Below are 26248 nucleotides of genomic sequence, written 5' to 3'. Positions count from 1 at the left end.
CCTTTATTCTTCTGGGAAGTAGTTTGAGCACTGATGAATCCTGTGCAGCGGGGCCAGTTTGGTTTAAGGAATGAAGTTCTGGGGAGCAAATATGTGACCATACATGATTTAAAACAAATGCATCTCAGATCTTTCTGCTGTTGGACTGCCTGGGCTACCCTCGGTTTCTAAGTAAACTAGAATGGAGATCTTGCGTCCAGTTCCAGTTGGTGGATGTCTTCATTGTGAATAGTGTCAGGCTTTAAGTGAACAAGTATTCCCCTTCGAATATGGTGAAAGCGTTCAGCGCTTGGGCTCAGGAGTCAGACTCGGGTTCTGATTGGATTTCTGCTGCTTACTAGCTATGTAACTATGATTAAGTCACCCAACTTCTCTGAACCTTTTTTCCTCATCTGTAAAATGGGTATATTAGTAAGTACTTCTCTGCATTAGTGTGAGAATTAGGAGAGAGAGCTTATGTAACCCTTCTAGCATAGCACCTGGCACGTTGTAGGCACCCCAGGACAAGCAGTGAACTGCTACGTAAAAGAGGTCCCTTGGGGTTCCAAAGAAATCATTTTCAGAATAATTATAGGAAAACATATGTAAATGTAAATAAATTATATAGGAATCTGGGAGCTGAGTAATCATTTCAGGATTATTCATCATATAGTTATTAAATATATACATTTTCTACTGATATATATATAGTTAAAATGAGCATTTTCCATTTATTAAGTTCTTTACTTTTTTGCCCCCAAAACCTTTTTAAGCTTTTTATTTTGACATAGTTTTAGAGTTACAGAAAAGTCATAAGGAATTTCTATATACTCTTCACCCAGATTCCCCAAATTTTAACTTTATCTCATTTGCTTTACACACACACACACACACACACACACACAGTTTTTCTGAGCAGTCTGAGTGTAAGTGGCTGACACAATGCCCTCTTGTCCCTAAATATTTTACTATGTATTTCCTAAAAACGACATTCTCTTATATATCTACAGTATAATAATTATCAAGATTGGGAAATTGAAACAGATACAGTACTGTTATTTTTTTAAAAATTATTTTTAAAATGTGAGGTACTGGAGTGCAGTGGTACAGTCATAACTCACTACAGCCTCGGGGGGGGGAAAGTGAGGTACAAATGTCAGGGTTAGATATACAAATGTTCATTATGCAAGTACCCTTGTTGATGAGGCGTGCCCCTCCCTCCCCTGGCAGTTTCCCTCAGCTGCCAATCCCACCCTAGAAACAGTACAATTATCTATAGACTTTATTCGGATCTCACCCTGCATTCCAACAGTGGCCTTTATTAATCCCAGGTCATGTGTAGCCTTAGTCGCCATGCCTCTGTAGCCTCCATTGATATTTTAGAAGCATATAGTGCAGTTATTTTGTAGACTGTTCCTTGTTTTGGATTTGTCTAATGTTCCTCATGGTGAGATTGAGGGTATACATACACATATATATATTTTTTTTCAGGAATGTCAAAGACATGTTGTATTCTTCTTATTGCTTCATATCATGATGCCAGTTCATCTTATAACTGGTGATATTAACTTTGATCACTCGGTTAAGGTGATAATTGCCAGGTTCTCCACTGTGAAGTTACTCTTTATAGGGAAACACTTTGACACTTTGCAAATATCCTGCTATTCCTTATATTAAACTTTCATCCACTGGTTTTAGCATTCATTGATGACTCTCACCTGAATCTATTATTATAATAGTCAAATGATGATTTTCTTACCTTATTATTCTTTCTTACATTTGTCAATTGGCTTTTTGTTTTAAGAAATAATTTTTTTATTCTCCCCATGTGTGTATATATTTGTATGTGTGTATTTGTAAAGTCTGGATTTTTATTTTATTCAGGGAACCATAATCCTTCACTATCATTATTTATTTTGATGTTCACATTGCTCCAGATTTGGCCAGTGAGAGCCCCTGCAACCTGGCTTCTGTGTAGTCATCGGTTTCTATGTACTTTGTTACTTGTTTGGCACCATAAGATATTCTGGGTGTTCCTTTCCTGACCCAGCCCTGGAATCCATTATTTTTCCCAAAAGCCCTGGTTCTTTTCAGTGGAGAAGTATATGTAGAAGCCAAGCTCTGGGGACTGGGTGTGCTCATTCCTATTGGTGTGCCGCTGTTCCCAGGGCTTATTAGAGTACAGGCCTAGAGGACATGTATACGTGTATGCAAGTGTATGTTGATACACACGCAGGTGTATTTGCACACCTGTATCTATTTGTATATACATATGAAAAAAGATGTTACTGATACCTTAATTCCAATTCAGTTATAGGGTTTATTCTGTCTTTCTCCCTTTCCATATCTGTATGCCTTTTGGTGAAGAATCTGGCTCTCATTGTCCACAATGTATCTATTTATTTTCTCAGTCCTAGAATACAGAAAAACTAGTTTCAGAATCGCTCACTCAGACCTCTTCAAAATACAAACTCACCAGCTAGAGTTCAAAATTGGTTTAAAGTTCTTTTTGTCTTTATTCTGTTTTCTCAAAAAACTGTAGCATGTCTGTGTTTTGGCATCTTCCTGGGCAAAGGGACATCACGTTCACTAGTAGCCTGCCATGTGTGGGTGTGTCACGTGTTCTCATTTAACCCCTAAACACTCCTGGAACCCAGATGGCAGTCTTCCCATTCACTGACAAGGCCACTAAGCACAGGGAGATGAAGCAGCAACTGGCAAGTGGCAAAGGTGGGATTCAAACCCAAGTCTGTCTGACTCCAAGCCTGTGTGTTCCTGCCACAATACGAAGTGAGTACATTTATAAGGCCCACAAAGTTCAGCTCTTAACTCTTTATGAAGATAGGAGTGAGACAACAGCCTCCTCTATATTGACAGTTCTGTCATGCACTATGACTGCTCATTTGGGGTTGGGGACTTTCTATTTTTTTAGGCTTGGAAAGAGACAAGTTTGACAATAAGACTGTCACCTTTGAAGAACATATCAAGGAAGAACACAACATGTGGCACTATCTGTGCTTCATTGTCCTGGTGAAAGTAAAGGACTCCACAGAATACACCGGACCTGAGAGTTACGTGGCAGAAATGATCAAGGTGAGTGAGCCTGCTGCCCTGGCTTCTCAGCTCTGAGCATAGTCCTGGCAGCCAGTGGGATAGCATCTAATGTTGACTGGGCCCTTCTCATGGATGAGCACCATATTCTGTGAACTCTGTATGTTCTCTCCAGTGATCCTCAGAGACAGGCAGTGTCAGCCTGTTAAAGGAGGAAACATTGAGGCTCAGAAATAATAGCACATGACCATGGAGCTGGGCTGGGGTTTTAACCTAGAGCAAACTCTGTCACCTGACTTCTCATCGCTATGTTAATCTGCCTCTCTTCTTGAAAATGTTGTTTTTTCTTTTTCTTCTTTTTAAATAAGACCTGATAGTTCTAAGAGGTGTCTTTAAAAAAAGATGACCATTTGGTGTAGTTCGGCATGATTCGCGTTGGCCTCAGCCTGGCCTTTCTGGGAGATGCTTTGCTAATCATCAGGAAGCAATCGTGTGATGGAGGAACTGGAGTCCCAGATTAATCTTCTTGTTGATGGGAAGTGTGACTACCATGTCCCAGGAGGAGGGGAAGCTGCTGCAGGTTTTAGAGAGCTCTTCCCCAGCAAGGCTTTGCGGAAGCACCAAGCGTGTGCTGCGAGAGTCCCGGGCCAGCTGTCCTTTCAGACCTGTGCTTTTTGAACCTCATTAAAATGTGCAGGGGCATGTGGTAAAGTGAGGAGGCATGAACTGTGAAGTATAGGAGACTTCATGAGCTACACTCTGAGGAGAAGGGGGGCTGCTAGCTACTGGGAAAGACTATACAATTCACTGACCCTCCTTCCAATTACCAAGGATTGAGCACCTCCCTGATAATGACTTCTCCTAAGCAAGCCTGTTTTTACGCAGATGCAATTTTTAAACTTTTTATGTAAAATACTGGCAGTCAGGTCTATTCAGATAAGTATCACCATTGATATGCCTGGAGGCAGGCAGGCTTTCAGTTTTAACTGCCGGCAGGGCCACAATCACATGGCAGTGTTTCCTTAACACCCCTATCACACAGGCTCAGAGGCCTCTCCTGGGTTCTGGAGGTATGGTGTCATCTGTACCCTTCAGGTCCTTAGAGTTTAATTCCATGGTTCTCAAATTTTAATGTACATATGAATCATCTAGAGAACTTGTTAAAATTCAAATTCTGACTCAGCAGTCACTGCCAGAACTTGAGAGTCTGCATTTCTACAACCTTCCAGGGGATGCCAGAGCTGCTGGTCCATGAATCACTCTTTGAGTAGTAAGAGTCTAACAGAAGAGACAAAACAGATACAGATTTAAGAAATTACTATCCAAACTGGTTATGTAAATGATGAGAAACATTTCTGATCCTTTACATGTATTTAGCCCTCTTCAATTTGTGAAGTTCTTTCACATCTAGTATTATATTTGGTCATTAAAATCATCCTCGGTGGGGAACCAGGAGAAGGGAATTTCTGGGATGAGGAGAAATGGATAAGGGGTCACAGCAAAGAAAGCTTTTGAAAAGGGTTTTGAAAGAGAAAAGGGTGAAGCAGCAAGGGTTATAGATTAGCAGAAGGGAAAAAGAAAAAAGTCAACACAGAGAAGGGGGAGAAAAGATACAAGTTCCAGAATGAGGGTGATGGGATATCCCCTTTTACAGAAAAAGGGCTGGAGGTCAAGTGACTTCCCAGGATTGCAGCCCAGGTGTGACTAACTGGAAATCACACTCCATGATCACACTGCAGGAAGGGTTCCAGTGATGCTGGGCCACATGAAACAGACTGTTTCTAAGCAGATTAGGCACTCTGATGGGTGGCAGCACGGATTTCCCCAGGTGTGGTTTCCAGAGTCAGGATCCAGTAACTCAAAAGTCCTCACATTCTTTCTTTTCCTCCAGTTGTTGACCCTGTCAAATAAACCCTATTTTATCAGTATTCATGCTGACAGAAACCTGTCCACATGCACTCATTTGCACTCAGTGTCTTCATGTCTAGAGGAGGTTTGTACTATCTGCCCTTGTCTTATGTTCCTTTTCTCCTCACTTTGTTCTCTTAAAGTGTTTGAATGGGCTGCATCTTTAAATCTTCCAGGGACCCATTTTGAAGTTTTCTGTTAATCACCTTACTTTCCGGTCACAGAAAACTCTTTAGCGCACTTTTGAGTTTCTGTCTCAATCGTGAAGACTTAAAGGAGTCTTGTGAGCAGTCACTTGATGAGGATTAAGAGCCAGAGTGACCTCCAGCCTGCCACCCAGCCCGGTCAGAGCCCACTGTGCGGCAGTGCTCTGGGAACCCTGGCTTTTGGCCTGCTTTCCCCATCCGCATCATTCTTTGTGTGAGATGTCAAAAAGCCTAAAAATCTGAAGCATCAAAGAATTCTTAACTCTGAATGTTAAAGTTGCTGAGGAACCAGATGTTCTGTGTGCTAAGCCATGGCTCAGAGAAGCATCAGATTCACCAGCTGCATGGCAGTGCCTTTCTGCCGTCACTGTCTTCAGTGGTGTTTAGTCTTAAAGCCACATGAATCCCTACCGGGAACTCCTAGGGATCATTAGCCATAGTGAGGTAGGAGCTGGGGTGCTCAGCAGAATCATTCGGCAGGGCATGGGGCCCTGTGGGATCTCAGAGCTTCGGGGCAGAGGCTACAAGCCCACACTCAGGAGGCAGCCACAGCCAAGTGACAAGGTCCCCACAAGCTTCCCTCCTGATGGGGGAACATCCTACCTACTGCTTCTGGTAGGGAAAACAGGTGATGTCTCCGATGAGCCAATTCTAGGAGGCTGCATTTACTCCAGCATGGAGGACAGAGAAGGAAACAGCTGTGAGCAGTATCAGAGATGAAGGGACAGACAGGCTGGAGGGCTCACTACCCTCCTGCTCACCACATGTTCCCAAAAGAAATCGTTGAGACAGGCTCTTTTGGGGCATGTGGTTCTCAGGAAAACCACCCCTTGCCTAATGGTGGAAGGCTGGTCATGTCTGGTTCTTCTGCAACTGTCCTTTAACCCGTAGATGAAGATCCCAGAGACTCCCAAGACATGTGAAGTCACAGTTGCCAAAAGGCAACCCAACAGAACCAAGTGCAAAAGCCCTCAGGAGGTCACTTGAAGTGGAAGAGCATCATGTCTGCTCTGAGAGCAGCTCCCTAGAGACAGCGGCCTCATGGGTGGCAAATAGGTTTTCATCTCAACCAACAACTGGTTAGTAGAATCTGCCTGAGGCTCTGTATTGAGAAGGATTCTTGGAAACCCAGGCTGACTTGGAGAGGTGACGAGTCATCTTGACAAGTCATGAATGAAAGGAGTGAGCAGGTGGCTGTTGCAGAGACTTGGCCCTCCCTGCCTAGACCCATGTCCCAGAGGAGGATTTCCTCCTTTGGTGGCTGCTCAGCTGTATGAAAACACAAGACAGCCTTGCTAGATCAGATCCATCACTTTCTAATTCCTTCTGGAACTGGCCTCCAGTTGAGGTGATAGGGCCTCTTCTCTCTAAACATAGACACATGTTTCTTGCCATGCCTGGAGGGAGGCAAAGAAGGAGCTGTGAAGGAACTCTGTCCCACAGTTGAGTGCTGTTCACCCACAAGCTCGTTTTGTTTCAATACTGTAGAAGATCGTATATTCTCTTCTCTTTCTGGTCATCCCCTTTGCTTTCACTGGAGATGAGAACATCCCTGGCAAAGCCAGGGCCAGGCTGATGCTTACCATGAAATCATCTCTATCCAGGAACTGGAGGCACAAGACCCAAGGTGAGAGATCCCCTCTGCTCCTTCCGAGCCATGTGACCTGGCAAGTCACAGAACTTCACCAACCTGAGTTTCCTGCCTGCAAATTGAGGTTGATACCACCTCACACATCCGTTGGTTGGTGGAAATGAGATAAAACGTATGAGACCTCATGACGGGAGGGAGCATCCGACAGAACAGCTGCTGAGCAGGCCTAGAGCAAAGTCGACCAGGAAGCAGAGGTTCCAGGGCTGACAGCAGAGCTGACAGAACATCATTTCCTAGGGTCCCAGGACTGTAATTATGCCTTGGTTGTGGGAATGTTGCTGCTAAGGAAAGTCACAGTGGGCATCTTGACTCTTAAGAACTTCCTCCCATGGAAAATCCCTATGTCTTTCCCGCTCTTACATTTTAAATTTGTACATGTCTTTAAATGTTGAGGCTGGCTGAGCATGGTGGTTCATACCTGTAATCCCAGCACTTTGGGAGGCCAAGGTGGGAGGATTGCTTAAGGCCAGGAGTTCTGGACCAGCCTAGGCAACATAGTGAGACCTCATGTCTATGAAAAATCAAAATTAGTCTGGCATAGTGGCAGGTACCTGTAGTACTAGCTACTTTGGAGGCTGAAGCAGAAGAATCACCTGAGCCCAGGAGGTCAAGGCTGCAGTGAACTGTGATCATGCTCACTACACTCCTGTCTGAGCAACAGAGTGAGACTTTGACTTTAAAAAAAAAAAAAAAAAAGTCGAGGCAGGGCATAGGTGACCTTTTTTGTTGAATCAGGCACAGATACTTGTAAATTCTGTGTGTTTAGTGGTTTCCTCCCCTTGCTTTCACTGCCCAGAATTAGGGCTTCAGTTGATTGAGGGAGTGGACCCTGAGCTCTGCGTATTCAAGAGAAACCTTAGAAATCATGAATTTGTACATGGTTCACTGGTAGCTGTGTCCTTCCAGTCAGACATCTGATGGATGTTGCTGCTGTCAATCACATGACCAGGAGAAGCTAGCCTCCTCCACTGTAACTTATATCACCACTTAGTCCAGGAGATGCAGTCTCATACTCATTGACTTGGGCCCCAGACAGGGCTGTGCTTTCACAGGAATGTGACTACAGAGTGACCTCACATAGCCCCTGGCAGTTCAAGGCAAGGGGAAAAAACCCTGAGTTTCCATCCCCTGTAGAAACTTGAATTTTGGTGCCATCATAAAGATTTTGGGTGATAATTTTTTTTTAATAAGCAAGTTTTTATTAACTTCGATCTACATTTAAGTTTTCACAATAATTTATGTGCCATAATGTACTTTTATGAATAATTTTAGCACCATTTGGCTTTGCTCAAGTGCCAAATGAACTGAGAATTTGTATTAGTTTATAGATGATGATTTAAAAGGTCATGCTATTGGATGTATTTAATCTGAGTAAGTGGTAAATTTGTTACGAATACTTTGCCTGAAAGAATTTAAAGAAAGAATTTAAATATTGCACAGTGGGCATGTTGTGGGTAAAAGACCAAATATATGACTCCCAGCAAAGACACAGCAACCCATTTTTCTGCTGTAGTCAAGTGCAGAAGACTAACTTATTCTTGAAAGTTAGAAACTTGAGAAGCTGGGGGGTATGGTGGCTCATGTCTATAATCCCAGAACTTTGGGAGGCAGAGACAAGAGGATTGCCTGAGTCAGGAGTTCGAGACCAGCCTAGGCAACATGATGAGACCTCATCTATACAATAAATAAAAAAATTAGCTGGACCTGGTGGTGCGCACCTGTAGTTCCAGCTACTTGGAAGGCTGAAGCAGAAGGATCACCTGAGCCCAGCAGGTCGAGGCTACAGTGGCCGTAATCATGCCGTTGCACTCCAGCCTGGACAACAGAGTGAGACTCCAGCTAAAAAAAAAAAAGAAAGAAAAGCTTGAGAAGCATTAAGATGAAAGGTTGGTAAGAAAGATCAAACAAACCAGGTATGTTGGCTCTTTGCTACAATATCAGCACTTTGAGAGGCGGAAGTGAGAGGATTGCCTGAGCTCAGGAGTTTGAGACCAACCTAGGTAACTTAGCAAGACCTTGTGTCTACAACAAATCAAAGAATTTCCAGGCATGGTGGCACGTACCTATAGTCCCAGCCACTCGAGAGGCTGAGGCAGAAGGACTGCCCAAGCCCCAGGAGATCGAGGCTGCAGTAGCTGTGAGCATGCAACTGCACTCCAGCCTGGATGACAGAATGAGACTCCGACTCAAAACAAAAAACAGAAAAAAGAAGACCAAACAAGAACTGAAATACATAATAGCAGAAATATGAATTCAACTTAAGTGTCCGTCAGTGGATAAATGGATAAAGACAATGTGGTGTGTACACATAATAGAATACTATTTGGTCATAAACAAGAATGAAATCATGTCATTTGCAGCAATCTGGATGTAACTGGAGGTCATTATCTTAAGTAAAATAAGCCAGGCACAAAAAGACAAATATTACATGTTCTCATTTATATGTAGGAGCTAAAAAAAATTGGTCACATGGAGGTAGAAAGTAGAAAGATAACAGAGACTGGAAAGTGGGGAAGAGGAGGGGGCTGTGGGGTACAAACATAGAGTTTGATACAAGGAATAGATTCAGTGTTTCGGGCAGAGTAGGGTAACTGCTATTTCTGGAAGAGCAGTCTGTGCCAGGCTCTGCTTTGCCACAGCAAGGACAGATTGGATAATAACTAATAATCGGTCGTGTTTAATCAGCATGTAGGAAATAAACGCTGTTCGTGCCTGATCTTATTTAAGCCTCATGGCAGCATAGTACCATTTTACAGATGGGAACCTGAAGCTCAGGAAGGTCGAGCAGCTTCTCCAAGGTCACACTGCTGGGAAGTGCTAGAGCCAGGGCCGAAATCCAGAGCTGCTCAATCAGGGCCCACATTCTTTTTTTTTGAGTTAGAGTCTCACTCTGTCTCCCAGACTGGAGTGCAGCGGCCGCTCCCGGCCACCGCAGCCTCGATCCTTCCGCCTCAGCCTTCCGAGTAGCCGGAATTACAGGCGCCGGCTTGTTTTTTGATTTATTGTAGAGATGATGAGGTCTCGCCACGTTGCCCAGGCGGATCTCGAACCTGCGGGCTCAGGCAATCCACTCACCTCAGCCTCCCAAGGCACGGGATTACAGGCTGAGCCACCGAGCCCAGCTTGAACCCACATTCTTGTGTGCTTACAGATGTGGCTACATCTGTGCATGTGCACACAGCCCTCCACGTGGAGAACCTGCAGCCATTGGTCAACCAGCTGCATCTGGTTTTTCTGACTTGGACTGGCTCAACTTCAAAAGAGGCAAGATGCAGAGAAGACCCCACTGGGGGTAGGGAGAAGAGTGGGAAAGAGGATCTCCTAGGTAATGCTGACTGGCTAATGCATAAATCAACAAGACAGGAGTTAGATGAGGTTTAATTCTCAGGCTGCCACGCCAGCCCGACAACTCGGGACCAACCTCAAGTATGAAAGCATTGTTGAAATGACAGGAGTTGGAGCCAAGGGCATGAAGTGTGGCTCTTGCAAAGGATACATCTGAAATATTTGCTAACTCTGACTGCTAAAATATGATAAACTTCACTGCCCTCACTTAAGCTTGAAACAGGGAATGGTATGTCCTTTGGTGGCCAGATTTGGGGAGAGAGGGTGGTGTCTAAGGAGAAAGACGATTCACCAGAACCACAGCCAGACACTGGAGCTCCCACACCCGGTGACTCATCTGAATGAGTGTAACTCCCTAATAATTAAACGTGAGAACGTCTGATCCATCATCCTTTAAGCCTGGTGCTGACTTTTTCTCACAGTGGGGTAGAAACCTCTCTACTTTCTCTCTCTCTCTCTCTCTCTCTCTCTCTCTCTCTCTCTCTCTCTCTCTCTCGCACACACACACACACAACATTCCATGGGAGATTTTCCAGTGCGTTCCGTCATGTGTTAGTTCTCTTGACCTCTTCAGAAGCCGTACGGGGACATAAAAGCAGAGGAGCAATTTTATAGATCACAAGTAATATCAACATGGCAGAAAATGGAATGCTCTTAGAGGGTCATGGGGGGCTTTCTCCTAGGAGGGGAGAGTCCAGAAGCCTACATTCCTGGAAAATGTTTTCCTGACAATTTGCATCAAAAAAGCAATGTGAGAGAGCCTTTTTGCCTGACAACATCTCCTGAGTAAATTTTCCAGGCAAATTCTATTAGCGGATTAAGCACTATGAAACAGCTAGGAGAAAACATTTGTGAGGGGATTCTAAACCAATAGGACGTCCGGCCCCAGCACCTGTGTTTATTTGTATTTGATAAGAAGACATGGGAAGCCAGCACAGGCAGAAAGCCACGTGCTAACAAGGGCAAAAGATCAAAATGGGAATAGAATACCTGCGTGTCACCACCTTCTGTTTAAAAGGGGAGCTGGCCAAAGTCTTGCACCTTTCTTGACCCAGGAGAGAGCCTGGTACTGGGAAATCTGCAGACAGACACTTTCAAAGCGGGGACAGCAGCTTCCTGACAGAGGGGTCATGCAGGGCACCAAGTGAAGGGGCTGAGGGTGTGAAGAGTCACTTGTGGACCATAATCAGACAAGAGTGAGGCCCTGGGTGGAGGTGGAGACTGGGATGGTGGCAACAGCAACCTGGGTAAGGAAGTGAACTTAAAAATCCACATGGCCGCCGTGAGGGGTCTCAGTTGAAGGAAACTAGAAGAGTCCCTGTCAGCACCTAGGTAAAAAGACAGGAAGGGAGAACCAAGTAGGGTGTGCACGGAGCTCTCTCCCCTGACCTTTCTTTCTGCCTGTTTTCACCTCCTCCATGTATCAGGCAGGCAGGTCCTAGCTGTTGATAAAGTGACATGACTCCCCTCTCTGTGCAGATGTACAGCAATGGAACTGGGCTTTTATTCTAGAATTCCGGTGAGGATGCTGGGAGGAAGGGAGTGTCTGGATAAATTCTTGGGATGCTAAGCGTTGGTAGTACTGTAGCAACAGCTTTCCTGCCTAGCCTGGGAGGCCACAAGCATTGGCTAAAATGTCACCTGGGCCCCGAAGGTCCTTAACTGTGGGTGAGGATACAGCCTGTGCTGCCCTGTAAATAAGATTCCCAGAATGCCTCCTGACGTTAGCTGATACCACAACAGAGTCAAGAATATCAGAGCAGGCAAGAGTGAAGAGGGATTTGGCACTGGCTTCCTGGTGGCTGGAAACCGTGTGTCAGCGTCATTGGACTCGGCTCCCAGGCAGCCAGGCTTCTCCTGCCCCACCCTCTGCACTGGAGCTTGGGTTCATGTCAGTGGCAGCTGCACAAAGCAGTTGCTGAGCTTAAGTTCCTCCACCCAGCCCTAGAACACGTTCTGCCCTTTAGTCCAGAGGGGATGAAGTCCCCCCTTGTCCTATGCACCACTTCACCGGCCCTTTTCTTTTGTTGTGAAGCCTTTGGCATTTGGACTCTAGGTCTGCACTGACCTTTCAGCACTCGCCTGTGAATTTTCCACATCCTAACCTTCATGGAGGGTATACTAGGTGCTGTGTGAAACAGTGAGTTCAGCAGAGCCATAATCCACCCTAAGGGAACTTATACTCTAAAGCAGAACACGGGGCGTCAGGCAGACTCAAGTCCATTCTGTAAGACTGTGCAGGACATGAGGTTAGGTACAGCTGCAGTTAGCTCCGCCAACTGGAGACTGGCTTCACCATCCATGAAACCAGATCTCCCTACTGGTTAGTTCATCCAAGGGTGTAAGTATGAACTTAGGAGTATGTTCATACTTGCATATGTATATAAAATATCTGCATGCGCGTGCGTACACACACACACACACACACACACACACACACACACCCCGCTTCCCCCAACTTGATTTGATTACCTGCAAAATGTGTTTCAACTCCTCACCCTCTGGCTCTCTCCCCCATGCAGACTCCACTAGGCTGCCCCCGTTACCCCTTTCCTTTCCGGACATCCCAACTACCTTTTTCACTCCTCTGCCTTAACTCCTTTATTTCCTGTTTATTCTACATATTGGCTGTGTCCGATAGAACTGGACTATCATGGGTGCTACTGAGAAGTGTGTAACCATAAAAATGCCTTTATAAAAATGCTCTAATCTGGAAAATGCTCTGAATCTGCATGTCTACATCTAGTACACATATTCAGAATTCTTTAAATCTATCTCTTTAAAATGAAGCCTGCTGGCATGTGTCTAAGGAAAGTGAGATAAGGAAAAGACATTAGTGTTTAGGTATAGTCATTTGTATTTAAAGGTTACAGGTGAACAAGATTCTGAGTGTTCACCTTTCACAGACCCTCTCTCTTCAGGGCCTCAGTTTCACAACTTAAAAATGAAGTTGAACCAAGGGGCCTCTTGTGCCGTATATCGTTCCAAAATTCCATGAAGCAGTGTTCAGAGTGGTGATAGCTCATGAAATAAGAAAGGAGGAAATACTGGGCGGCAGAGTGCAAGAAACTGGTTAGGAAAATGGGGGATTTGGAGAGGATCAAGGCGTTTGGAGAATGTGCCCATGACCGAGGATCTCTTTCCCCCTTAAGAGTTGGGGCTCTGTGGCACCTTTCTTCCAAACACTCACCAGGCAGTGGCAGTACTGGCAACTTCCCCTCGCCTCTTTATTGAAGGCTTGTAGACAGTGGGAAAGGTAACCGCTTCCTATCACTTCTTTCTCAGAGTGTCTAGGCAGGAATGACCTTGAGTAAAACCATTTCAGTTTTACTCAAGGCATATAAACTCTCAGATGGTCAACTTAGATGGAACACCATTGCATGTGAAGCAGCTTATTAGGGTGTGTGTGTGTGTGTGTGTGTGTGTGTGTTAGTGTTCAAAGATAAATGTATCATTCCCCAGAAGAAGCGCAAAGAACTTTGGAAAGATGTTTAAGTAAGCCTAAACAAATAATAGATATTATTATATAAAATAAGAAATCAAGGTTGAATACTAACGGAATCCAAAAAAGGATACACGAAAACCAATGAAAATTGTTTAAATCCCCATACTTAACCACTGGAAACATTCTGGTATATATCTTAGCTAATTGAAAATGCAGGGGAAGTTGCTTAAGCAAAATGTCACAAGCCAATGTGGACGCTGATTTTGGGAGAAGGGCATGTTAGCTTCCTTGTTCTTTATCAGGAATCTCACTTGGGCTTGCCCTGCCCTTGCCCGGCACAGGCCTCTGGCCTCACCTTTTCCTCCTCCCATGACCTCTGGTTTCCTTAGCCTGCCAGTTCTAGGTACCCGGGACTCAGCTATGCCACTTCAAGTTGTGTACCCTGCTTTCTCACGGTCCCTGTGGGTACCCAGGGAACACTTTACCTGTGGCCCCAGACTGACTTGAAAGAATGATTCTGCAGCTGGCTCTTCCTAGGGATTTCATCAGAAATGGGTGTGGTTTTCTCTGCTGGCATGAGCCCTCTTTGTTATACTGTATCATCCAAAAACAACTATTAAGTGAGCCTGGGAAGGGTGATTGGTCATTCCAGTCCAGTTGAAGATTATATAATGAGGCCTGTTTTGGTAATGTCACTCAAAGCTCACAAACAGAACCAGACTGACACCTCAATTTGTGTGCAGTTTGGACAACCTTCATGCTGCTTAGTTGGTAAAAGAGAAATTACTATCTCTAAAATTTTATCCAAAAGAAAGAAAGGAACTAACTTTACATAGGAGTCGAGCACTGAAACTGGAGTCAACATCTAGATTGCAGTGCCGACTCTAGCCTTTGACCGATGACATATTGACTTAGTCGTGCATAATGCTTTCCAGGCTGTGGGACATTTCACAGATACTTGATCCTTACAATATTCCAGTGAGGTAGCTGATGATCTCTTTTCAAAAAGAAAGGAAATACCAGGTTGGTGAGCTGACTTGTCCACAATCCTGTATACGTACAACTTGAACCTTTCAGCTTGTGATTCCAGGCCATTGCTCTTTCTACTGACACATTAATGCCAAAGGCTGTGGCAGAAATGTTCAAAATCTGTGAGATACAGGGATAGTGTGTGTGGTTTGAAGTCACTGTACTTTTGGGACAAAGGGAACTGAGTCCTTGAATTTGGGGCTAGCCAACAAACTTCAGGTGTGCGATCTATTTTTTTTAATTGACTTTTTTTTAAGAGCAGTTTTATTTTAGGTTTATAGAAAAATGGAACAGAAAGCAGAGTTCTCGTACACCCCTGTCGACCTCAGTCCCCCTTCCCCAGTTTCTCCTATTAGTAACATTTTGTACTATGGCATATTTGTTACAATATTAAATACATTGTTATTAATTAAAGCCCACAGTTCACAATAGGGTTCATTCTTTGTGTTATACATTCTATGAGTTGTGACAAATGTAGAATGACATGTATTCACCATTATAGCATCATACAGAATAGTTTTACTACTCTAAAAATCCTTTGTGCTCTGCCTATCCCTCCCTCTTTCTCTCTGAGGAGGCTGATCATCTTACTATGTCCAAAGTTGGGATCTATTTTTTCAGGTTTTTAAAATATATATATAATAAATACTATCAATGGCAATTTCAAAGTCACTGAACATAGTTTAAAATGATTATCACTGTTTTTCACTCAGCCCAACAGATTCTGTTTGTTTTGCTTTGTTTTGTTTTCCTGTGATCTTAGAAAAATGAGCTCTAAAGATTAGTTATTTTCTCCCTCTTCAATGGAAATAATCACTCCAGCTCACCAAGGGGACAAATGGCTTAAAGTTCATGGAGTTTCCTGTATTCCTGCTTTTGAAAAGATAAGTAAGATATCATCTGTCCTCCTCTGGCATTTTCTGAGGGTTTGAACACAAGAGAAGGCTAAGAGCCTGTCTCCAGGACTACTTTTTACCCATCTAGTCATTCCTTTCTCCTGAGCATCCCTGGGAACACCCAGTTCATCTTCTGGCTTGGTAAGATCAGTAGAAATACAGCTGCCATTTGGGTTGAAAGGAGAGTCTTCACCTCCTTGAACCTTCCCAGAGGGGCTTCTTGAGGGTAGCGAAGCAACAGGTCCATTTTCTAGGACCCATCTCCCCTCCATGACCCTTCCTTTCACCCTCAAGCCCCCCATCTCAACACCTCATTCTCTAATCTATCAGAGAACAAAGGTGAAACAATAAGTGTTCCAGTGTTTAGGTGGTAAACAGAATTCTCTGCCTGAGCAGCCTCTCTCTCCAAGGAGGTGATTGATTACCTCGGTAGTTTTTCTTCGAACAGTTTCTTCATTTGAACCTGGAAAGAAAAAAAAATACCCTGCTTCTCAGAATGATTAGTATTTGCATCATACAATACAACTTCCTCCTCCTCCCTCTCTCCCTCTCTCCCTCTCTCCCCCCTCATGCACACATCCTCCCTCCCTCCCTCTTTCCAGTCAAGGACATTTCGAGGGGCTGGTCCATGCCACTTCCGTGTCTAAAACTTCAGTGTTTGCCTTTGCAGGGACTTTTCCAACTTTACCTAGAAAAGAACTAACCAGAACCTTAGCACTTGTGGTTAGCCTGCTTCCGGCTGTGGCTTCAGTTAGTTTGTCTGCTCCGACAGAGGAAGCACTTGCTGTGACGGTAACTGCACTGGCTGGGCGGTAGGAGGACCAGGGCAGACAGTGCCTAATGACATTGGTATGTGAGATGCCAGCAGCAAGGAGAGTGAGGGAAGCACAGAGGAACAACTCAGACACAGAGTGGCAGATGCAACTGACAGACGCTAAGTGACCCCTTAAAGCCTTTCCCCACCCTGTCTTCCTGACTATATACACACCCCCGCAAGATGAATTCACATATAAATAAAATGTCTTAGTTGAAGATAACTTTCCCAAAACTGCATTAGAAGCCAAGACACTGCAGCATGTTTTCAACGGTGGGTAGACATACAGGCAAGATTCTGCAAACATCGCTAGGCCTTCAGACTCTGACGTGCTGGAGAACTGTGGGGGATGCCTTCACTGGAGTAATTTAGCACCCAGGCAAACTCAGCATCTTGCTTGAAAGTCTTAGCTAAAGAGAAAGTAACCGGATTCTGGTGTTCTCACTCTGCTTCCAGTCCAGTCGTTGGGGTAGCCTATGACATTTTCATTTTGAGATTTAGATTCTCTGTGCAGAGGGGGATCCCACTGGTGAGGAACCTTATACCACATCAGAGCTGATCCGGTTGTGCGGGGTGCAAACCAGCTGGAAATTGAGAGAACAGTTTGGCTAGAATTGCTAATTAATTTTAACTACTAGATACTCCGTGGTAATTTGAGATTTGACTTAACAGCCCAGGATGATTATTTAATTAAAACACTGGCAACACCTAGGATCTCAAATTTGGGGATCTACCCACTTCATTGCATACAAAATAATAATACTTGCCATCCAGGGTATTTGAATTCTCTACGGTTGAGCTTGTTTCATGTGGTTTAGGGTTTCAGGGGGGGTTCTTCCAAGCCTAGCTTTTTATTATTAGATATTAACGGAGGCAGAGGGGGAGAACCTGTATGGTGGCAACTGGTGGATTTCTAGGCCAAGAAATCCTTTTCCTATCTTTCATTGAAGGCCCTCTGTGGAGAATGAAGCTTTATCCCTAGGATCGGAGTACATGGTCCAAGTGGCCTGCAGCAAGTGTGACCTTTCTTTGAAGTGTTAGGTCTTTACATTTTATTGAATTTCATATTCTTCAACTGCAAAAATGCAGGGCATTTTTTGCTTAATATAAAAATATGGCTGGTGCGGTGGCTCATGCCTGTAATTAACAAACCTTAGGAAGCCGAGGTAGAAGGATTGCTTGAGCCCAGGAGTTCAAGACCAGCCTGTGCAACACAGTAAGACCTCGTCTCTACAGAAAATCAAAAAATTATCCAGGTGTGGTGGTGTGCACCTGCAGTCCCAGTTATTCAGGAGACTGAGGCACAAGGCTCACCTGAACCCAGGAGGTCAAGGCTGTGGTGAGTGAGATAGTACCACTGCACTTCAGCCTGGGCGACAGAGGGAGTCCCTGTCCTCCCCCCAAAATATATATATATGTTTGTGTGTGTGTATGTATGTATCAGACAATGAATGTATATATTTTAGATAATAAGTATGTATATTTTAGACAATTAAACAATTGACTGTATATACATATATATACACATACGCATTTCTGTTGTTTAACACTGTCTAAGATTGACATTCTTACAAGATGCATTACTTCTGTCTATGGCTTTAAGTACCCATTGTGCAGGGCCTTTAAGTACCAGGATAACAGCTATCTCATAGAGACACACAAATGCAGGGTATCAGCCTCTCCACCACTGAGGTGAGGGGCATGGAGCGAGCTGCTTGCTAGACCCTCACAACTAGGTGCAAGGGCTGCCATAGAGCTCCACAGAGGCAAGAGCCACACCCTGAGGCCTGGCCATGACACAATCCTTGGACGAAAGCACCTAGAGGCATTCTCATCTTGAGACCCTCAGTGCTCAGCCCTGTACCAGGCCCAGACATTGTAAAAGTTGAGTAAACGGCTGTTGAATGGAAGTCTGTGCATCTTGCCTTTATTTGCTCAAAGAACTTTCTGAAATCATTGCCTGGTGGGCCAAGGATCATATGTGCTGTGAAAGAAGGTAAGAATCTGCCACAGAAAAATTTTCATTTTAATCTCTAATCATTTGGTCATTTGTTATTAGAATAAAGGAGAGAGACCATTCCTTAAACCTACAGCTTTGTGCAGACTCTCGCATCAATTTGCTGGAATCTTTGGAAGCCCTCATTAATGTGGACTCTGTTTGGAAATCTGTGTTTTCTATTTTTATAGAAGGTTTGCTAAGCAAATGAACATATGAAAGATTTGAAAGCCAGATTTTAGATGAATTCGCTAACATTTTAGGCAGTTTAGCATTCATTTGCATGTCAGTAATAAGTCAGCTACAGGTGAGTTCTAGCTCCTCTTGGAAGCAGTGGGCATGTCCTTTCTCTCTCCTCAGGGCTGGTCCGCAGGGTGACGTTCCACAGACCTCTCCCTTCCTTCTCTTTCCCGCTAGTCTTCAACAGTCTGAGCTACTCCCATCTGTCTGCCTCATCCTCAACTCCAGCCACACGGGTGGGCTTCCTTGCGCCAGTGCCCTCTGGACAAGGCCCTCATGCTTTGCTCCAGAAAAGCCAAGGATTCCAACCTTTAGGCCCAGGCCTTACATGAAGAGATTCTGCTAGTCAGTTACCAGTAGTTGGTCTTACTGTAATGCCACATAGCTTGCTTTATTCCATTTTAAAAAAATAATAATAAATGTCTACTCTTAAATAAATCACAAGCACTTTGATAACCAGAACCCTATCACATGCTTAGGTATCAAAGCTGTTTCCCCTTTAAGGGGGTCCAGGATGCAGTGACCATGTCTGTGTTGCTCACAGTTGTATCTTCAGCATCTAAAGGAAGTGTTCCTCAAGTGAATGTCACATCTGGTGTATTTTTTAAAAAGCTTTCCTCCAAGAGAGCTAATAGTGCTTACACTTTTTATTGAATCCAAATAACCATAACTATTTCACCCCAAAATATACTTAATTATAGCAGTTTACAATTTGTAGCTACTACGTAATTCTCAAGATCCCCTTTGGAAAATAGGAACTGGCCACCCCACCCCAGCCCAGGGCCTCTGTTTCCTGCATTATAGATGCAATGGTGGGATTAATGGTCTCCAGACTCCCTCCTGCATTACTTCCTATTTCATCCCAACTAATGGTGTGTTCACATGCACCTTGGAGTTTGACCATTTGAGTGGGACTTTGGATCTTTGTTCTCCTCCTCTGGGGTCAGTCTACAAAAATGTGTAGCGGTCACCATGAGTGCACATGGCTTTCTGCTGTGTGATCTCTCTGCAACTGTGCTTTGAGTTTGTGGTTTTATCAGCCCAGCACACATATTCTTCCTCCCTTCACAGGGGTTGTCTTGCCCTAGTGGGAGTGAGTAATCACCAGACACCTGACCCCCATGTGTGCCCTCTTCTGAAAAATGAGGCTTATCCCTCCCTTAGAGTTGTATAACCCTTGAAGATGGGATATTTCCTTGGTGGGAAGATATGGCTACCCCTGAAGGATTGACATGGGAGTGGTAAGTATAATAATCAGCAATAGATCACTGCAGCAGCAAAGTAGAAAACCGATTACAGCTGGGAAAGCCATTCAGATTTTTAAGATAATCATCCTTGAAAGGGGGATTATTTTGTCAAATGATCATTTGCCCATTGCTCTGTGGTGGAAAATTGGGGAATATAGGCTAAAATTAAGACACATGTGAATGAAATGTTTATTCAGGGTACAAGAAGGCAGATATTGTCATTTTTCTCCTGCAGCACTCAGGACAAGCAAGTTAGGCTTACTATTTAAGTATCTGTCATCAGGGCCCATGCAGAAAAAGAGCTGAATATCATTCTATCCTTTCACATTCATTGAGTGTCTACCATGTTCTAGTTAGTATACTAAGGTGGTTCCTGCTCTCATTACACTGACAGGCTAGTGAATCACCCCCCGACCCCAGTGTCTTAAGTGAACACTCTAGATGTGATGCATCCTGCCAATGTGGCATGCCTTCTTTGTAATATTTTTCAACTAGTTCTTATATGGCTTCCATATTGCTAGATTGCCTTAGGTCAGGACATGTGCTTTAATGATCTTACTTGATTTGTAATATTTAGACATCTCTCATAGAATTTTGGGGGGTTTTGTTTTAAATATGTTAATGCCTTCTATTGTATACAGCAGAGATTAGCAAAGTCCAGTCCACAGGGCAAACTCATTTGTAAATAAAGTTTTATTGGAATACAGCCATGCCTAAATATATGTTCATTTATATATTATCTATGACTGCTTGGGGGCTATAATGGAAGAGTGACTGAGAAGTTGTTACAGAGACCATATGGTCCACAAAACCAAAAATGTTTACTATCAGAAAACATGCCCACAGAAAATGTTACTGACCCTCACTGTATACAAAGCAACACTAACACATTCTGTTTGTGTGTGTGTGTGTGTGTGTGTGTGTGTGTGCGCATGCTTGGGGGAGGCGGGGACATGATTTGTTTTAGAAGGTCTATTAAATTTATCCTAACAAGATCAAAATGGTCCAGGTGAGAATAACACCAGATAGATCTGTAATGAGTCAATTTTCTTCCCCTTGTCTCATGCTGATTAAGCTTTTCTTACTGTTCATTCCTGCCTATTCATACAGAACTTACATATGAGACATGCTCTTTAGGAGAAAGGCATATGTGGGCAGAAGGAAGTAAGGTGGGAGGAGGAGTCATCCCATTCTGTTAACCAGGAATAAGAAATACTCTCTACAGGCATAAGTTATAGACAGCAAAAGGATGGAGATGGACAGAGGCCAGAAACTCAACGGGCTTTTCTATGCCAGTTGTCAGCACCCATCAACCGTTTCAGGCTGGAAGGAAAAGGAAACAAGAATAGAGGAATGGTTTCCATAAACTCACCAACAGGGAGATTGACTGAGGAGCCCATTTCCCATTTCCAGCCTCTTAATAATCCCCCTATCCAAGCAAATGGATACATACACATGTTATCTGTTAAGTGCCAGAACACTTGGGATCTTAAAATTCATTTCACTTCCAGAGTGTTTGCAAACAGTTTTCCCAGTATAATGTGTTTTAAAATCCACAGCACAATATGAGGTACCTCAAATTCATAAAGACAAAATAGGATGGTGGTTGACAGGCTGGGGGGAAGGAAGATGGGGAGTTACCATTTAATGGAGATGAAATTTCAGTTGGAGATTTTTTAAGTTCTGGAGGTGGATGGTGGTGATGGTTATATCACAATGTGAATGTATTTAATGCCACTGAACTGTATACTTAAAAATGGTTAAAATGGTAAATTTTATGTTATGCATATTTTGCCACAATTTAAAAAAAAACAAAACTCATCAGCCATGTAATCTGCAAAGATCAGAGTGGCAGTGGCAGTATTCAAATCTGGAGATTAGGACTCTGGTTTGGAAGCCTACTTTTCCCCTGTATTTAATTTTAAAATAACTTCCTCTTCTAAAAATTAGAGTTCCATTATAGTCAGTTAAAAAAAACAGTTACTGAACAGTTAAGAAATACACAGCACATTAGTTCAGCAATAGGCAGAGATAACCTAATGACAGGTTGAAAAACCTAATACTTAGGAAGCATGGCATGATAAGATAGCCTTTTTTGTTTCTACCTCTAGAAGTGACTCCCACTCTTTTTTTTTTTTTTAACTATCGGTTCTAGGAAAGAAACCTTGACTGGTTCCCCAGGATGAGAGCCATGTCATTGGTCAGTAGCGACTCTGAAGGAGAACAGAATGAACTGAGGAACCTGCAGGAGAAGCTGGAGTCCACCATGAAGCTTGTCACTAACCTTTCTGGCCAGCTGTCAGAATTAAAGGATCAGGTAAAGAAAGGAAATCCCACCTCCCTCCATGCCTGTGCACATGTGCACACCACTATCATCACAAAATCTGATGAAGAAAGAAATTAGTAGTACTTATGTTACAGTGTCACGGCACTTCACCTGGATGGAAAAGGGAACCGGGCAACAGAGGACAAACTCACTCCACCAGTCTTCTCACTCCCCAACCCCTTTTACTGCCCTCTTGCAGGATATGGCCATAGTGCTACTTTCACTGCTGCTAAGGTCATGGTTTTATATATATGAAAAACAAAACCAAAAAATGGGAAAATGCAAACCATTTAATGAAACACTGCACAAAAGCCAAAGTGCATAAAACTATATGCACTTTTTACTTTATTCATTGGCAAAAAATTAAAAGCTGTTTCTTGTTTTGCATTCTAGCCTTCAGATTTGTTAGATCTTCACCCCAAGATATTTAAATTCAGCATTCTGGGATAAGCCATAGTCATGGAAAAGCCCTTTGTCTTCTTTCCTTGATGTCTCAACTACGTATTGAATGGCTCCCACAGTACAGGCATCATGCAAGGTCCCATGGATAAAACACTGAACAAGAGCAACACAGTCCCGGTCTCACAGAGCTTAATCAACTACAGAAATACTGCCACCATCCCACTTCCCAACCATAAGACAAATGTTTTGCCCTTTAAGTAAGTTGTGGGGAATAGGTTTATATCAAACCTTACACACTCCTTGTTTTCTTTGGACCCCCTTGAAGTAAACATGCCACAGTCACCAGGCGATTATCTAGTGATAGGATGCAGCTGTGTGTCAAGGCCTTGCAATTTGGGTGGTGAGCACAGTGTGATCTTGGTTATTTGTGCTTTTCTGTAACTGACTGGGATAATTGTGTACAGATAGGGGTGCAGTTCAGCATTTTATATGAGTTTCTGAAAGCTTTTTAATCACCTCCAGAGACAAGATTATAAATGTTGCACAGTAATAGGCATCAGGCAAGTCTGCCCTGGAGGTAGGTTGCAAGGTAGACCCACAGCTGATGATGCGTTGTTCTTGTATACATCATACTTAGTGAGGACCTCATCTATAGATATAATAAACTATTCTTGAGATGGTTTACAGGGCATTTTTAATAATCATAGTTTGAACTGTAGTTTTTTCCCCAAACTGTACCCTGAGATACTATTTGGCTCCAAGTTCTTTTCTTTCATATATATTAAGATGCAAATAAAAAAGCCTAATGAGAAAAGAAGGCCTTATTTATGAAGGCTGTCTACAGCTCTAAGCTTGGTAGCTACCTAAAATGAGTAATAACCTAAATAAGTAGAACTAATGAAGATCTAACTAGATTACTTTGCTTATTATTAACTTTTTACCCCTGCTGTGAAACATTTGACAAATGTTCCACAGAGCTAAACTGACTGGCAAGTACATTGTTGGCTACAGCTGCTTCTGCACCCACCCCCAAGAGCAAGGCGAATGTAATGCCTCTAGCAAGCTTCAGTTATCTTCTTCTCTCATTTGGATAGCTACAAGAATCTCAGTTGTATCAGATGTTTTAAATTAGGTACTGGCTGAGTACAGTGGCTCACACTTATCCCAGCATTTTGGGAGGCTGAGATGAGAGGATTGCCTGAGCCCACAGGTGCGAGACCAACCAGGGCAACTTGGTGATACCTCATCTCTACAATAAATAAAAAAATTAGCCAGGTGTGGTGGCACGTGCCTGTAATTCCAGCTACTTAGAAGGCTGAAGGGGAAGGATCACCTGAGTCCAGTAGGTCGAGGCTGCAGTGGCCATGAGTGTGCCACTGCCCTCCAGCCTGGATGACAGAGTGAGATTCCAACTCAAAAAAAGAGAAAATTAAATTAGGTGCTAAAAAAAGTTACAGACACTGTTCTAATACCGATTAAATAAAGGACCTGTTCAGTTCTCCATGAAATCTGGTGCCATTTTTTAAAGAAACAGATGATCTTTGTTTTATGTCCATGGTACTGGAATTACAACAGACTTTCTAGCTCTCATGTGCCAAGGTAACCAAAACACATTCTTGCTCACTCATTACTATTTCTCATTATCACACTTGGGAGTTCTTTGAGGGCACATTTCTGTTGATATTAGAAATTGAGTGTTTCAAATTTACTACAGTGTTTCTTGAAATGTATCTGAAGCAAACTATTATTGGGTATTCTGTGGTGGTAAAACCAAGCAACCCCTCCCTACTGGCTCTACCTGTCCTTTCAGTGCTAAGAATCTGTTGTTTTGAATTGCTCACTGAGAATGATTCTGGAGCTGCTTCAATGCACACTTTGCAAACCAGTGAGCCTTGTCAAAAGAGTGAGTTAAGCTGTGGAATTAGCAGAAAGAATACAGGTGTGGAAGCGTACCCAAGACTTTAGATGTCATTTCACCCAATTCCCTCATTTTCTTGATGAGGACGCCAATAAGCCTAGAAGGCTCTTAGGAAATTTATTCAATTTCATGTGACAATGCAGGGTAGGAGCTCCTGATCCCCTAGTCTGGTGTGTATGTGTTTTGATTTGCTTTATGTCATTCTACTGTTTGCCTTTCATGGTTGACTGTTTAAGTCTTATTCCTTTTTTTAAAAAAAGAACCTTAAAGTTTCAGAAGTTGCATCATGTACTTAAATGGTATGGAGAGAATCCATTCATTGTCACTGTATACGAGTAAGCATAGTAGACACTGGTATTTTAAAAATCCAAGGTAGAACTGTTCTTTTAAACCAAAGTTTTGGTTTAAACAAAATATGAAAAATTTGATTACATATGGACCAAGGTTAATAAACTGACATTATAACCAGTATAGTTTAAACTGTGTGATTTCTCCCCTTTATACATTTTTTGTTTTAAAGTTGGCAGCTGGAACTGCTCTTCAGCAAGCCCTTCCTCTGTGAATGAATTTGAAGTTGAACTATTTTTTTATTGTAAGATATTATAGGTTAGAAAGAAGAATGAGAAACCAGTAGGATGTTCTCAAGTGCTTTTACCAGGATTGATCTGCTTAAGTTTTAAGGTGCCCAGTATTACAGGAAAAGTTCAGCATAGCTGCTTTTGGAAGGGGAGAAGGATTTGCTTCTTTCAAAAGAACTAGTCAGTGTTTTCTTTTGATTATGTAACTTCTAACAAACCACTAATACATTTGTTTGAGAATCAACTTGTTGAATAGATTTGAATTTAGTTTGGTGTTATAGCAATCATAAAGATTTTTTTTTAACTGTTCTGCATTAAAAAAAAATCATGCAGATATGTGAGAGAGCTGCTGGTTCTTAAAAGGGAATTGTGAGAATTCCTGCTCTCTGAGGGAAGCAATTTTGAATTAAAAAATAAAAGCTCCATGAATAATTAATGAACAAGAAACTGATTTTTTTTAAATGGCTATGAAAGAATACCATTCACTAGTAAAAGTACTGGAAAACACAAAAATTGCTTCATTACTTAGTTTTTTTTAGACGTTCTGATTCAGAAACCATGCTGGAGCAACGATAGCTTAAATGTGGATGACTCTGGTTTTAATCTTTACGGTTATTGACCTCTTTGGTTGTTACTTTCTTAAACTACCACTTTGGGGAGGAAAAGTTGTTAGGAAATTAGCAAAATCATGGCTAGTGGTGTCACTTTTTCTATTATTGCCAAGAATCATTGGTTAGAATTGCTAGTCTAAGTATTACTTAATGATGCATCTCATCTTGAAGTTCCCCCTCCCAAGAGATTCTGAATACTAAATATGATTCTCTTACATTCTTATTCCAAGGAGGAGAACTAATGTAAGAACTTAATTTTTTCTTGCATGTTTTCTTCATAATGCAAAAGAGCAAATACTGAGAAGGGTTAACTTCCTTGAAAATGTGACTGGCTTCCCTTGGACAACAGCCCTGATTTGTTGTTGCTAGGAGTACAAGAAGTGCTTGAAAACTCAGACCACATTAGCATGTCACAGTGTTTGGCATTTTTCATACAAGAGGATTGTCTTGTTACCATTAACTGCTTAAAGAAGGAAGGAATAACAAAGGATTAGAATAACTGCTCAAAATTGGAAAATGGAATACTAAACCTTACTAAGTACGTCTATGTTCCTTATACTGCACGGGACCACAAAAGAGGACTAAGATAGCATCTGCCCTCTAGGA

At 42.8% G+C, this 26248-nt stretch overlaps 1 protein-coding gene across 1 annotated transcript in view; it reads left to right on the top strand.

Moving 5' to 3' along the window:
* The window catches only part of LOC103249516 (inositol 1,4,5-trisphosphate receptor type 1), a 92948-nt gene that overhangs the window by 60402 nt on the left and 6298 nt on the right, over window positions 1-26248 (top strand). Inside the window, exons 17-18 of the mRNA XM_008048146.1 lie at window positions 2912-3072; window positions 21963-22124. Of these exons, the coding sequence (XP_008046337.1) occupies window positions 2912-3072; window positions 21963-22124 (323 nt within the window). The remainder of the gene's footprint in view (window positions 1-2911; window positions 3073-21962; window positions 22125-26248) is intronic.

Source organism: Carlito syrichta, unplaced genomic scaffold (genome assembly GCF_000164805.1).
Source record: "Carlito syrichta isolate Samal-C Ts95f unplaced genomic scaffold, Tarsius_syrichta-2.0.1 Scaffold120616, whole genome shotgun sequence".
Classification (NCBI taxonomy): domain Eukaryota; kingdom Metazoa; phylum Chordata; class Mammalia; order Primates; family Tarsiidae; genus Carlito; species Carlito syrichta.
This window is presented reverse-complemented; position numbering and strand designations above follow the sequence as displayed.